This window comes from Carassius carassius, chromosome 8, assembly GCF_963082965.1.
Source record: "Carassius carassius chromosome 8, fCarCar2.1, whole genome shotgun sequence".
Lineage (NCBI taxonomy): Eukaryota > Metazoa > Chordata > Actinopteri > Cypriniformes > Cyprinidae > Carassius > Carassius carassius.
This window is the reverse complement of record NC_081762.1, coordinates 15362769-15378883: the sequence shown is the minus strand read 5'-3', so window position 1 is coordinate 15378883 and position 16115 is coordinate 15362769. Positions and strand designations below refer to the sequence as shown.

At 41.6% G+C, this 16115-nt stretch overlaps 1 protein-coding gene across 1 annotated transcript in view; it reads right to left on the bottom strand.

The window, feature by feature from the left end:
- Positions 1-442: 442 nt before the first annotated feature.
- Positions 443-16115, bottom strand: part of LOC132145410 (calcitonin gene-related peptide type 1 receptor-like) — a 52285-nt gene continuing 36612 nt past the window's right edge. The window contains exons 11-16 of the mRNA XM_059556430.1: positions 7570-7723; positions 6319-6379; positions 6154-6220; positions 5579-5797; positions 5450-5491; positions 443-1419 (exon numbers count right to left, since the gene is read on the bottom strand). Of these exons, the coding sequence (XP_059412413.1) occupies positions 1198-1419; positions 5450-5491; positions 5579-5797; positions 6154-6220; positions 6319-6379; positions 7570-7723 (765 nt within the window). The 3' untranslated portion in view covers positions 443-1197. The remainder of the gene's footprint in view (positions 1420-5449; positions 5492-5578; positions 5798-6153; positions 6221-6318; positions 6380-7569; positions 7724-16115) is intronic.

Sequence of the window (16115 nt, the reverse complement as noted above, 5' to 3'; positions counted from 1 at the left end):
TTTGTCACTTTAATGCACACATGCTGAAGAAAAGTATTAATCTCTTTCAAAAAATTTAAATCTTACTGACCCCACAGTTATATATATATAGTTTAAGATATAAATGTTATATTTAGAGCACAATTTATTTTGCTCTAATTTCTTAATTTGGTGCTTCTTATTTTCAGCATAAATCAGTGAGTCCCATCAGTAATTTGTGGTCAAAAAATGGCAAGTGAAGAAAAGTGGATTATTGATCACTAGTTGAAAACGTGAAGTAAATTTGGTGCATTCATGACACGTGGATTTTGGTTTCCAAGAGGAAATACACTTGCTGGTAAAGTAGCACTCCATAACACTAAAAAGATGCATTGAAATCAGACTTTCATAAATACAATCTGCACTCTAAAACACGGGAGCTTATTAAATATATATATATATATATATATATATATATATATATATATATATATATAGTTTTGTTTTTGTTTACGGAATACATTTTTGTGCATATCTATGCACAGGTTTATAAATTTTCTTTTAAGCAGTCCTAGAATTGTCCATGTTGTTCGTCTTTTCCTCCACACCCCCTTTCGCAACAAAGACGAGGCAGAAAAGTACAGCTGCAAAAACAATAAAGCAGTCAGGAGTCTCGCAAGACAGATAAAAAGCTATTTTCAAATGCAAAATGACCGTCAGACAGATCTTTGTAACCTCCTTTGACATTTCACCACCATCAGGAACAGGATTCAGGCACAGAAGAGCTTTCCTTTGTTCAGAGACAGATGAGCATAGCCTGTCCTCTGGAGGATCGCTTCCCAGTGGCTTTAGAGAAACACTCACAAATCAACACATCCTTTGGTTTTTTGCAGAGTTACTTTTTTCATTTGTGGCCACAAGCCCAAAAAGGATGTGAGAGGAGCCTGACACTAGCAGCTTTAGTATGACATTTTAAAAAGTGCATCCCATGTCTGTATTTTTTAACGTTTCCTTTGCATTTCAACTCGCAGAAGCAGAGTTGAAGAGAATATAAACAAAGCCTTAGAATAATATTTCACCAGAAAGGGCTTTGCCAACACAAGGCTTTGAATGTTCTGGTGTCAGCGCTTAAGTGCTGTCTGAGTCGGGGAGTTTGCGAACGTTCAGTCAATCTGAGTCCCCAGTCTCCAGTTTGATTGAATCACTCTCTTTCCCAGTATTATCTTTCTCTTCAAATGTTTACGCGTATGTGTCGGCCGTCTTGAGGGCCACTAGCTCGGAGTCTTCTGTTTGTTTACCATTCAAGTGTTCACTGTTGCAGTCATTATGATACATGAAGGCAGGCACCTCAGTGATGGAGGTGGCGGTGTAGGAGGTGGATCTCATGGAGCAGTGCTCGCGTCGTCGCTGACCCCACTGGGCTTTGTACTGCATCCACTGCCTTTTCAGAGCTCCCTGGACCTGCAACATGTAACAGTCTGTTACAATAGAACTTTTACTTATTTCAAATCTTCACTATGGCTTCATCTATATGCCATAATGCATCATATAGAGATTGAGGTCAGTAGAATATTTAGAAAAGTCTCTTATGCTCACCAAGGCTGCATTTATTTGATCGAACATCCAGTAAAATAGGAATATTGTTAAATATTATAACTATTTAAAACAAGTATTTTCTATTTTACTCTATTGTGATTCTTCGTTGTGTTCGGTGTCACATGATCCTTCAGAAATCATTCTAATATGTTGATTTGAATCTCAAGAACCATTTATTATTATTATAAAACCCATACTAGTAATAATGTTATAATATAAAAACCATAATACATTTTTACAGGATTCTTTGATCAATAGAAGGTTCAAAAGAACAGTATTTATTTGAAATAGGAATATTTTGTCATCTTTTGTTTTCTTCCTTTCTGAAGTATTTATTTAAAAAAAAAAATCCTGACCCTACATTTTTATGATTTTGGCTGTACTTGTGCATTCGCCAGTGACGTGTACAAAGTTTGAATGTGTAATAAAATTGGCAACAGCTATAGTCATTTTTCCTTGTGCTCAGACGTCTCCTCACTCACAAGATTCTTTGAGTCTTTGTAGTTTTATTATAGCCATCCTTGAAGACGAACTTGATTTAAACACAGTCTATGATCGTTTGCTACATTCAATATGCAATTTAGTTAAATCATTATAAAATCAGCTTTTATTGAATTGAAAGTTAAAGCAATTTCATGTAGCAGGTTTTAGTTTAACATCTGTTTTTATCTGGTACATCTGGTGTCCTAGAAAAGTACAATTGTCAGGACGTTGTGATTTGACAAACTGCACTGCACTGTTTGTGCATCAGAGTTACTTTAAAGGAGCTATGTGGAGGTTTTTACTTAAAAAAAATCTTTAAGATAGAGTTTTCATTTGTACATGTATGAGCCAACCATGATGTAAAAAAAAGAATGACACCTCGACTGTCCACCACGGTTGCCTCTATCAGCCTGTAGGCTCAATTGTGTGTGGAGGAGTAGGGCCCGAATTGGCGCGAAAATTCACAAAATGTGACATCATGCGCGTTCTCTTCTACTTGGGCTTACAACCGTACGGCACGCCAGCCATTATAGTAAGCAGCGGCAATAGTGTTTTCAAATGGACTCTGCGGATGGAAAGAAGCGACCAGCCTCCAGCACAATTCAGACACCCACGGACACTTCTCGTAAGTAAAAAAAAAAAAAGAGCGTGCGCACGGAGAACGAGCATGAGACTGGCTGCAGTTCCTCTAACGGCCACTGGTGTCAGTAACGGTTAGAAATTTCAGAACCTACGCAATGCTCCTTTAAAGAGAAAAATTACTTGCACTTATGTGTTTTAATTAATTGAGTACCATTTAAGGTTAAATTATGTTTTTATTTTAACCTCTGTGTATTTAGTGGATTTGGAGAATGAATGAATTATATTAATCTATTATTATCATAACTGAATTTGATGTGCCAATTACCACTCTGTGTATTTTTAACACTTAACTAAGGAGGATATTGGATCAGGCGCAGTCTAAAGGAGACAGGGGCATGATGGAAGGACATTAGACTAGAACGAATCATTCCGCTGAGGTAAACAAACACCACCACAAAGAAAATATTATTCTGTGTCAGTGGCTCATTTATTGTCCTGAAACTGGAGCTGTGCTTAGGACACATCCAAATAGTTTGTAGACGCGCTGATGCTGATGCGAGCTGGCTGCTCATGCATAGGCTAATAATTGACCCATTTTCCAGGCCCAGAAATAATTCAGCATGTTCAAAACATGACTTACAGATAGGCGGCTGAAAGGCGCTAATTCATTCCATTCAAGTTCATGCCAGGAACCTCATGCTGAGTATTCGAATGAAACTGTCTCTTCATTGTTTTGGTTTTGTCATGCATAAGTGCTCTAAGTCTGTTTTCCTCAAGTCTGGTAAATGTACTTTGACGTGCTTGTTGGTATTTACTGCCACTTAATACTCTTTTCATGCACCCCCTCACTTCCAGAGAAACGTTGAAAGCGTCTGGCTTTCAAATAGATGTTTAGTGAATGTGAAAATACACGATGTGAGAAATGTCTCCGTCTTTTGTGATTATGACCAGCCCTTGAGAAAAATATATCAGAGTCAGTATAATGATCTCAATCAGATTACTCGAAAGAAGTTTAAGCCTACATTTAAGAATCATGAATATGATTTCAAATAAAATTTCTATCCATTTGACTTACTCAGTTTGAACATATTAACTTACAGAACTAATACATTTAATGTGATGCATATTTATAAGTCATACATAAATGAAACAGGCAAGATTTCTGCTATCAAAAAAATCATGCATTATTTATTATTAACTATTTGCGTCTATTAGATTTCATTTAATAAGTCATCTTTTCAAAATGCATTTAAGTAGCTTTAAATCTGCATACATTTGTTTGAAATCAGTTCAATTTATTCCGTTAAAAAGTTGCTGTGGAACAAACAATATTCAGTGAGTTAAAATGTTTGAGATTGAAGGACGTTTGATTTATTGACGATACATATATAAACCTAGTTATTAGATTAAGATTATTAGTTTAGACACAGAGTATGATAATGTACTTGCCTTTGCCTCATTGATAGCTCACAGACTAATTTTACTACACAGGAAGTCTTCTAAATCTCCTCCAACTTTTTCATGGTTAGAAGATTTGTAGCTTTAAGAGGTTCCACTGACAAATTTTATAAAAACTGTGGTCCTCTACTTGACTTTGTTAAAAAAAAAACCCTGATGCTGTATTTGAATTTTCATGCCATATTATTGGCCGTCTATTGAGGAACACTTGTTTAGACACATAGACTGTTACTCCCTACAGCTTTTATTAAAGTTTTCATAAAAGCAATAAAAGTCGCCAGTCATATCATGTGTGCTTCCTGAAAGATCATAGAGGGAAGTGGCATCAACCATGTCTGAATCAATGTGTCAGTTGCACAACATGGCCAGGTACTCAACCAGAAACTGGCTGTACGCCTGACTGACTTCCTGATCACCAGCCACAAGCAATTTGGTGTTTTGACAAAACGTCAAGCTATCCCAAAGGTTGCGTCCTTCACAGGGGGTGGTTTCGCTTAAATGAAGCCCCTTTTTATAAGGATGACATTTCTTTTATAAGGCATTATTTTGACATTATTTAATGTGACGTGGCAAGTAATTGTCATTATTTAGTCAACCTCATGTCACATAAAACCTGAAACCTGAAGTCATCTGAAGACATTTGATAGTTTTTATCAGAAAAGGGTTGAAAATTTGATAGTTTTTCACTGATAGTCTGAGGTACCTCTCGAAAGTCGTTCTCCATTCCATATATTCAAACTGGTGATTCAAGTTTAGTTGAAATACATGTGAAATTTGACATCACACCTTTGACAAGACAGATCTTGCCACACTATTTTTTTTTGTTTAGTTTTTTTGTTTAAGTGTGAATTATCTAACACAAACAAGTCTGATACTTTTATGAGAGTTTTGTGATTTTGCAAGGAAAATAATAATAATATTCTTTAAAAACTTAAAACTGAGTGACGTAAGGGTAGGTAGATTATGGAAGTGTGTTTCTGCCCCAAAATATAAAAAAAGTAATTGCGACTTTTTATTTCACAATCTAGTCTTTTTTCTTACAAGTCTGAGTTTAAATCCCACAATTTTTTTTTCTCAGAATTGTGAGATTTAAAGGCAGAATTGCAAGATATAAAAATAATTTTGAGAAAATTCTGATATAAAGTAAAAACAATTTGACAAACTATTATTATTTTTATTCAGTGGTACATATTTTGCAATTTAGAAAAAAACAACAACAACAAATATATCAGAATTGTGAGATAAAAAGATGCAATTAGCCTTTTTTTCTTTCTTTTTTTCTTGACAGAAACAAGCTTCCATAGTAAATAAGGCCACAATTTGAGTGAAATATGCATTTATGTGTTATAAGGATATTGCTCAGTTAACTTACCTCTCCATTGAAAAAGCAGAATATGGTTGCCACCAGCAATCCCTTGCAAACCAGAAAACATAGAAGCATTAGCAATCATTTTGAAGTGTGCTCCACAAGTAAAAAGAGTTAACATTCAATCTGAGTTACCTGGTAATGCATTAATATGTGCATGATGTAATCGTATATCTCTCCTGCCAAGCGGTTCTCTGGCCGCCAAGGGAATATGACGAACTGAATGCCCAATAAGGGCACCAGAATGAGGGTGGCCCTCACTGCCTTCATATACATGTTAGACTCAGCTCTATGCGTATCTCTCAGTTTGGTCACCAAAACCCGTACTATGTTCAGCAGAAAGAATAAATTGACCTACAACATAAAAGATAAAAATAAATACCATTGTTCTCCAAACAGTCCTTAACTAACATGCTCTATTTAGATTTTAATTTCACACAGCGTTGCCACAATTAGCTTGATTAACTGTAAATGAACAAAGCCACTGACTCGATAATCCAATTTTAACAAAAAAGCGATCTAATGAGATGTTAAATGCAATATTTGTCATTTTTGCACTAAGAACATCACATTGCATTAAAAGTTTTCCTCAACAGTAAGCATACTCAAGTTTTTTTTTCAATATTAAAATGGATTATTCAGGGCAGATACATAATAAACTTATTATAATAGAGAAATATATTCAATAAATGTAAAAGACGCTGACTCACTAATAAAGCTGCCATGATGGGGCCGTGAACCACATAGAGCAGATGTGTCTCCACACTCATCCAGCAGCTAGTGGAAAATATAATAAATCCCATATCAGACCCACTGTCCACTAAACCTGGCCTGTCTTCTGTATTTACTGCTGAAAAGCAGTGAACATTACTCACTTGTCATCAAAGTATTTCTTCCTCGCCACAGCATGGATGGATGCAGGCACCAAGGGGAATCCTGTTGAAAGGAGAATTAAGGCATCAGTCAAACACGAAATATTATACCTATAATGTAAAATGAATGATAATACTGTAACTGTTATTAGACGCCAAGCCATGACTTGATCACTTGATTTATTGAAGTATTTAAAATCATAGCGCTGTACAAACTCAGCATCTATAGGCTAAATAAAAGAAATTGTCTTTGATGCATGAGAAATTGGGCAATGGAGGGGACGATTATCAGTGAATAATGACTGATATTTTTGAATATCTTCAGATGACTTGGAAAATGATGCATCGATGATATTCACTATGTTTCCATTCACCTATTTTTAGACGCATTTTGGAATATCGCATAAAAAATGCTGGATGGAAATGCCAAGATGCGCATCAATTCTAAAAATGCACATAAAAAATGTATGCACACAGAATAAACTTTTTATCTGATTCGTAAAAATGTGCATAAACTACAATGGAAACACATTTACCACATAAATACCACCATGCGCATCAAAAAAGTTACGTGACTACTTATTCTCTTACTTTTCTTAGTGATATTTAGTGTCAGCTTATCAGGAAGTGACGATTTTGTTCTCTTTGACTCGATGGAAATGGTGGTTTATTCGCGAATGTTTTATGCAATATTCCAGTTTTGTGCATAAGTTCAATTCGCATCTTTGGATGTAAACATAGCTATTAACTACTTTTATAATACATCTAGGGTTCAAGAGTAGCTTGGATATTCTACAAACATTTTTGTTCTGCTTTTTTCATTGGTAAATGTAAGTCATAACAAGAGAGTGAAACAAGAGCATTTGAAACAAGACACTTAGGACCTGATCTTCCATAAACCGTCATCATAAAACTGCCAGTTCATGGGACTATCAAACCATGAACCGCAAACATCCACAAATGTCCAGCACATTGTTTTGTAAGTGTGGATTAGCTGATTTGTCTGTGTTTAAACAAGTGTTTGTGCCGGGGACAGTGTTTTCTGTTTATGGAGCATGAGGACATGACCATGGGCAAATGTATCCAATAAATTATGGAGCAAAGACTGATGAAACAGCTGCCTATGAAAACAGGTCACGCTACACTCCGTGCTGAGCAAATAGGGAGGGTGTTCATATTTACAATTTAGGGTTTGCTGACAGATGGGAAAGCAAAACTAGGAGCAGTGGGGCAGCAGAGCTGGCAGAGACTCACCCCAGCCCAGAAGATAATACCAGTGCAGGTGCTGCTCCTCGGCAAATACGGCCACCACAATCAGTGTGTGCAGGTAAATCCCCTCACAGAGCATCCAAAAATAGTTACAGCCCAGCATGTACATGTGGAAGAAGTGAAGCACCTTGCAGCCAATCTGCAAAAGGGGGGAAATGAAGTAGACAGGTGCTTTAAGATTCACTGCAAAAAGCAATTTAGGCAAAAATAAAATCTGACAGGACAGCCCTGCTGAAAAAACTAGCTTACAGCAATGTAAATGACCATGGTCCAAGCTGATTTGTGCTGGTTTGGTTCTGGTCTAGTTAAGATAGCTGCATTCAATAAATGAATGCAGTTGTTCTCAGCTGGATGATAAAAATTATGGTCATCATTTATTTTAAAGTCCAATTCTTTCTATTAACAAACCATTAACTATGACTTTTGCCTCAGTAAACTTCTAATGTGCTTCTTATTAGTAGTTAGTAAGGTAGTTGTAAAAGTTTTAGTTAAGGGGTAGGATAAGGTCATGCATAATATTTGCTTTGTAATTACTAATAAACAGCCAATATGTTATTAATATGCATGCTAAAAAATACTGTAAGCAACTAGTTAATAGTGAGAATTGGACTCTATACTAACGTGTTACCAAAATTATTATTACTATCAATTTCATGAACTGTACATGCAGCATTATTAACATTGTTTTTCAGTTTTCAAGTTTTTAATATTTTCATTAAAAAAATGTATGTACATTTATAGCATTATAATTTGTGTTTTCTTTCACGGGCATTAAATTACATAAAGGGAATAATGGCAAGTTTAGCTCTTTATCTCTGTGACCAACATAATCAATCTCTCGATATTTTGCTGTGGGGGCAACTGAGAACACAAAAATGATATTTGTTATAGTTTCACCATTCCATTCACCACTGTTGAGGTTGTCCCAAATATTACAACGTCCAAATGTGAAAAGGGTCCATTTGTGAAATTATTAACATGACATACACTGATTAGGACAAGTGACAATTTTATAAATGCATAAACAACAGCAGAAGTGTGATTTAACAGCCTAACACATTGAATAGACACTGATCCAATTGTTGTTTTAGTTTCAGCCAAATTACTAAGTGACAGATGGATTCACATCAAAATACCATAAAGTTTTTTTTTGTGGACGGCTCAGCTTTGAGATCATCAAGAAAAATATGGAAAGCATTTTCTCCTTCAAAAGTACATTTATTTTGCTATCCTAATCATGCATATTATTAGGATGGATAATGGATAGTGGATTAGGATCATTTGTTGCAGTTTATTATTTGAATTTGGCAGTGTTTCTTTTTTTCGATTGTCCACAAGAACAGTTTAGACTAAATATTCAAAAAAAAAACATTTTTAAACAGGTTCCATAAACTTAAGTTCACATTCTGAATTCATTGACTTGCAATTACTGTAACTTCACAAATACCTGCAGAATATTTATTTTGTCCATTTTTATCTCTTTAACATGGCCTGGACATTACCTTACTCTGCATGTTTGAGATGCTCCTTTTCTGGCTCCTTTTTAAGAACATGTGTGCAGTTTTAATTAGAAAATGCTGGCAAAAGTGTCTATTCTCAATCCGCTGAGCTCTGGAACACACACCTCCCAAAAACACATCAGTCATCCAGATTAACTTTTTACCATATGTCCATAGCTCTCATCTGCCTGCTGCACCCACAAAACTAGCAGCAAGTCCTCACACATGTTACTCTCCACGCACAGCTTTCCTTTAGAAGTCAAGGCTTCTTTACTTCAATTCAAATGTCCTTGATATGCAATGGCATTCTTGTCGGACTATCTCAGAAACAGAGAGTTTAAAACTAAAAGTGGGTAACTCTGTCTGTAAACTCTTCTCCTTGAGACTGGGGATGCATTCTGTATTGATTCTGCAGAGTTGGAAGGAAAAACAGAAGGAGCTTGTTCTCCAGGCTGAACAAGGATACCGTATATTAAATACACTAAGAATGCACCCACCCCCGTAAGAATGCACATTTCAAGACATCTGCATTACACTGGCTGCGTAAAACGGATATCATTTTGTGTAAGCATGGTACAAGTTTTTTTTTTTATGAAGTAGTCTGGTGAATGTGATCATGCATCTCTCAGACACAACCCAATATTCTCAGGCAAGTAAGAACAGTGATTATCGTCTTTCTGCAACTCCAAATCTACACCTCCAGTGCACTCTAGTCCTTTAAGAACTTCAGAATCTATTCATCCAATCCTCCACACATGATGACAGGCCTTTCAAACCCCGAACAGCAGGGTGCAAAAACTCATTTTAGACTGTCTCACTTTTTAGCTGTTTTTATATCAGAAAAAAAAGAATAGGCAATTCTCCTCAATCACTAGATACAGTAGCTAAAAGTTAAAGTTTTTCTTGAAATGCATCTCCTCACCACACCTCTTAGATCATGCAGTTCATTAAAGTGTGGCAGATTTATGTATTCCTCCATACAGAACAAAACCTGAAAAGAACATTATTCCAAGCAAAGATCGTATGCAATGAAAATACAATGAGAATTAAACAGTTTTGTGGTGGACTCAAAATGCGCTTCGTCCAAATAGCAAAAACTCTTATACTTGCCAGATATAGAATATATAGCTTAATGATCTTCATTCAAATTTATATACGGTTTTTAACCAAGAAACTGTTTAAAATTATATGTAATGTGAAAAAAAAGTTGTTGTTTTTTCTCATTATTGAAACTGAATATATAAAATACCATTCAAAAGTTTGGGGTCAGTCCGATTTATTTATGCTCAGCATGACTGCATTTATTTGATCAAAAATACAGTAAAAACAGTAATACTATGAAATCTTATTAACCGTTTTCTATATTATAATATTTTAAAATGTAATCTAATATGCCAGTTTGCTGCTTGAGACTCACTTCTTGAACATATCAAGAAACATTCATGTTGAAAACAGGTATGCTGCTTAATATTTTTGTGGAAATTATTCTATATTTTTTCAGGATTCTTTGAAAGTTCAAAAGAACAGCATTTATTTCAAACAGAAAACTTTGCAACATTCTGAATGTCTTTTCTGTCACTTTTGATCCAGTTAATGTGTCACAAGGTGACGATCTTTAGGGGCGGAACCAAAATTCGGGAAGTTTGGTTCCGCCCGGAAGCGTTTCCGCCCGGACCGGAAAAACAGAACACCGGAACTTCCGGTAGCGCCGTAAGAAGGAAAATCAGGGAATTCGATGCACCTGTGCCTAGTTAGGGACAGCGGTTGGTGATTGGAGGATACGCTGGACAAGGCAGTACTTAAGGCCAAGTTATTTCCCAGTCTGGGAAGCTCTTTTTGGTGTGTGTGAAGCACTGGGTTGTGCCCGTCTTGGTACGCTGCTGGTAGCTGTCTAACTCTCTCTCTCCCTCAGGCTGGAATTGTATGATTGGGAAGACATCGCGAACCTTAAAGGTTGAGAAGTGAACAGATTATACGGCGAACTGAGACGACGTGAAAAAGGGGATTGGAAGTGGCATTGATGTGAGTACTAAGAGCCAGTCGAAAGTGCCCTGTATATTGACCTGGCGTTGTGTAGATCTCTCCAGGAGGAGGAGGGCGGCCCTACCCCTAATATAGTGTGGTGGGAGAGCCGAAGGAATACTTATTGAAGTAGTCACAACGACGACATCACTAGCTAGGCCGCATATTCCATCGCCAGATCCGAACCAAGCGAAGTGAAGGAAGACGGGTGTCCTTTCCGTACACTGAGTGTGGTGGGTGAGTCTTCGTGCTGTGAAAACCTATAATTTTGACGTGGTGCTGTATATTGCTGTGGGCTGCTGTGTATTGCCGTGTGTCCTGTCAGATAAACCCCCGCCTTCACGCACTTCGGCGTGGGAGGACAAGGAGATTGCTGGTCCTAGCCTAGTTCAGTACAGTATATGTTGTGAGCGTGCTTCAGATCTCCGGAGATAGCACGGTACGCTGTGTCCAGCCCAGAGGTGAAAGCCATCCAAAGCAGAGTAACTGTGTTTTGTGTCCAAGTTGATACCTGTGGAGAGGAAAGGAAAGAGAGTGAGTAACACAAGGAGAAACAGAGGAAACCTGTACTTACAGTGCGCTGTGTTCAGCCCAGAGGTGAGAGCCATTCAAAGCAAACTAACGGTGCTATTGTGCCCAAGTTGATATCTGTGGAGAGAAAAGGAGAGAGAGGGAATAACACGAGGAGGAATAGAGCGAACCCTGTACTTACAGTACGCTGTGTCCAGCCCAGAGGTGAGAGCCATTTAAAGCAAACTAACTGTGCTATTGTGCCCAAGTTGATACCTGTGGAGAGAAAAGGAGAGAGAGGTGAATAACACGAGGAGGAATAGAGCGAACCCTGTACTTACAGTACGCTGTGTCCAGCCCAGAGGTGAGAGCCATTCAAAGCAAACTAACTGTGCTATTGTGCCCAAGTTGATACCTGTGGAGAGAAAAGGAGAGAGAGAGTGAATAACACGAGGAGGAATAGAGCGAACCCTGTACTTACAGTACGCTGTGTCCAGCCCAGAGGTGAGAGCCATTCAAAGCAAACTAACTGTGCTATTGTGCCCAAGTTGATACCTGTGGAGAGAAAAGGAGAGAGAGTGGGTAACACGAGGAGAGACTGAGGAAACCTGTACTTACGCCGCTGCCTGTGGAGAAAGAGAAAGCGAGTGAGCACCCAAGGAACGAACTGTGTGAACCAGTACTTACTGTGAGCTGTAATCAGCGAAGAGGTGAGAGCAGAACCAAGCTGAACTAACTGTGCCTGTGTGTCCCAGCCGTTGCCTGTGGAGAAAGAGAAAGCGAGTGAGCACCCAAGGAACGAACTGTGTGAACCAGTACTTACTGTGAGCTGTAATCAGCGAAGAGGTGAGAGCAAAACCAAGCTGAATTAACTGTGCCTGTGTGTCCCAGCCGTTGCCTGTGGAGAAAGAGAAAGAGCCCGTTGCCTGTGGAGGAAGAGAAAGAGAGTGAGCACCTCGAGAACGAACTGTGTGAACCAGTACTTACCGTGAGCTGTATTCAGCGAAGAGGAGGAAGAAGGAGGGCGCTACGGATACCTAAGACTCAGGCCGGGGCCCGAGTCCCACGCCCCGGATCCCCGTGGCCCCCTTGCTCCCTGACCTCTTCCCGGCCATAGCCCATCTGGAGGGCCGAGTCAGAGTTTAGTTTTAATTGCCCTTTCCCTATTCCCCAAGCTATTTTTAGATATTTAAATAAAGATTGTTTTATCACTTACTTGTTCTCGTGTTGTTTGGCCATTGGGTCGGGTTTGGGGACCTCCTCGAGGTGGAAGTTGAGAAGGGGTGTGGCTTAGTTAAAGCATAGCCAGCCCCTGGGTGTGACAGATTTGGCGTAGTCGGCAGGGTTTCCACCTCGAGTTGAGTAACCAAGGTCGTCCAATGACCGACAACGCGGGGCTTTCAGCCCAACCCCGTGCCATGCCCGTTTTTATGGGGAGCCCCTGGATTCAAAAATATGGGGGGACAGAATCCGAGGTACGATTGTCTGAATGGAAGGCTCAACTAGAGTACTTGGCCGACCTACAGGGCCTTAGTGCAGCCCAGCGGCTTCAATTTGTGTTAAACTCCCTGGATGGAGAAGCGCGGCGAGAGGTGCATGCCGCCCCCGAAGCCGTTAGAGCCAACGCCCAAACCGTGTTCCAGTTCCTCACTGAACAGTATGGTGACCACACCCCCGTAGCTGTCCTTCGCTCCCAGTTCTTCAATTGTAAGCAGGGCCCCCGCCAACCGATTAGAGCTTTCGCCCTGAGGTTGCGAGAGCAATTCGCCCGACTACAGACCCGTCGGGACCACGGGTTGGGAGATGGAGAGACTCTATTGCGGGACCAGTTTCTTCTGGGGTTGAAGGAGGGTCCGGTGAGACAGAGCCTACGTATCCAGTTTCGAAGGGACCCGGGTCTTACGTTCGAAGATCTGAAGAAAGAGGCACTGGCCCTGGAAGGTGATGAGACTGAGGTGAGTGGTTCCCCAGTGTGTGCGGTTGTCAGTGAAGTAGCACCAGCACAACCCGGAGGCCCTGACTGGAAGCAAGCACTGAAGGCTGAACTTTTGAAAGATGTCCGCGATCAGATGTCTGAACTGTCTAAAGCCCTCGTAGGAGAATTGCGCCAAGGACGGGCGCGGGAGGAACCACGGCCGGCGCCCCGAGACCGAGTGTACTCAGAGGGAGGCCGAGAGCCGTTCAGGCGCCCGAACCACTTTAACCGGCCCCGTTTCGAATGGGACGAGCAAGGGCGACCCATCTGTAACCGCTGTGGCAAACCAGGTCACTATAGTCGTCAGTGTGGGCCCCGCAGGGCGTCAGAAGGGGGTTTTTAGGTCGGCCGGCCACTGTGGGTCGTGTGGCCGGGACCCCTCGAGAAGACCCTGGAAGAGGATATGGCTCTAGGAGCCAGATGATTGGGCGTAGCCCCGTGGCGAAGGTGAGAGTGTGCGGCAAGGAGATTCAATGCCTGGTAGACACAGGCTCCCAAGTGACGTTGTTTGCTGAGAGTTTATCCGAAGAAGTGTTTGGGAAACAAGGGGCACCAGGGGCGGAGGCCCCCTGGCTTACTCTGAAGGGCGCAAACGGCCTCGACATCCCATATATTGGCTACCGATTGACGGACCTAGAGGTTCACGGAGTGATGGTCCCCCAGAAAGGTGTGATTATCGTGCAAGACCATTGTCTGGGTGCACATCGAGCCCTGTTGGGCATGAATGTCCTCGCTGATTGCTGGGAAGAGCTATTTCGGGCTAGGCCCGTATCGAAGATACCACCTGCAGAGAGGCCCAAGTGGGAGTGTGTGGGAGCTGACTGTCGAAGGGTGCAAATGAGCCAAGTCCGCAGGGAACAGGAAGAGGTAGGAAGAGTGATGTGTCGTTTTGCTTTGTCTGTCCCCGCAAAAAGTGAGGCTGTTGTGTGGGCGCGAGTACCGCCCCGAAGAGCGGGCCCAGAAGAGTGGGTGCTGGTGGAGCCCCATGTGGATTGTCCACAAGTGGAAGTGGCACGAGGATTATCGACGGTCCGGCGGGGGAGAGTCCCCGTGAGGATACGGAATGTACATCCATACGCGGTGCAACTACATCGGCACCAACGATTAGCCCGTCTGACAACGGTTACATCCCACCAAGTAAGGGAAGAGAGGGATATTAGTTTTCGTCAGGTGTGCCCCACTGTCATCGAGGTGGCCCTGACACAAGTAGACACCCCATGGGGTGGTATGGAGAGGAGTGTGCCGAGCCACCTGGCGGGTGAGTCGTTACAAGGGGAGGATTTAGAGCAAGCACAGACACAGAAGTTACAGGCCCTCCTTCGGAGATGGCAGCATGTGTTCGCCACCCACGACGAAGACTACGGATGCACCCAGGTGGTACAACATCATATACCTACCGGGGATGCAGGGCCCAGCCGGGAGAGGTATCGCCCAATTCCGCCCACTTTGTATACCGAGGTACGTACACTCCTGCAAGGCATGCTGAAGCAAGGAGTTGTTAGGGAAAGCAGCAGCCCGTGGGCGGCCCCCATAGTGCTGGTGCAAAAGAAGACGGGGGCTTGGAGATTCTGCGTGGACTACCGTAAGCTGAACCTCGTGACTAAGAAAGACGCTTTCCCTTTGCCACGGATCGAAGATTCGCTTGCCAGCCTCACGCAGTCGGCATGGTACTCTACCCTAGATTTGGCCAGTGGCTACTGGCAGGTGCAGGTGGCCGAAGCAGACCGGGAGAAGACTGCCTTTACAACCCCGTTTGGACTATTTGAATGGGACCGGATGCCTTTCGGGCTCTGTAACGCTCCGGCCACCTTCCAGCGGCTGATGCAGCGGTGCTTGGGAGGTCAGTTAATGGAGTCAGTATTAGTTTACCTGGATGATGTGATTGTCTACTCCCCAGATTTTGATTCACACCTGAGGCACCTCGAGGAAGTCTTTCGGGCCATGGAGAAGTACGGATTGAAACTACAGCCCAATAAGTGTCACTTACTACGGAGAGAAGTCAACTTTCTGGGCCACGTGGTCAGTGCGGCTGGAGTGTCCGTAGATCCTGGAAAGGTATCGGCCGTGAAGGACTGGAAGGCCCCGAGGACAGTGAGGCAAGTGCGATCCTTTTTAGGATTTGTGGGATACTATAGGCGTTTCATAAAGGACTTTTCAAAAATTGCTAAACCCCTTAATCAGTTGCTGGTTGGCACAGGTCGTAACCGGGGCCGGGGGTCGCCCAACGTAGACTGGGATGCAAATTGTGAGTCGGCGTTCCAGACATTGAAGCAGGAGCTGCTACAGGCCCCTATCTTGGCATACGCAGATTTCACAAAACCATTCCTTTTGTATACAGATGCCAGCAATCTCGGGCTGGGAGCGGTGTTGGCTCAACGGCAGGACGGAGTTGAGAGGGTCATCGCGTACGCCAGCCGGAGCCTCCACCCAGCCGAGAGGAACGATGCGAACTATAGTTCTTTCAAATTGGAGCTGCTGGCGTTGAAGTGGGCCCTAAGTGAGAAATTTAAAGACTACCTCTGGGG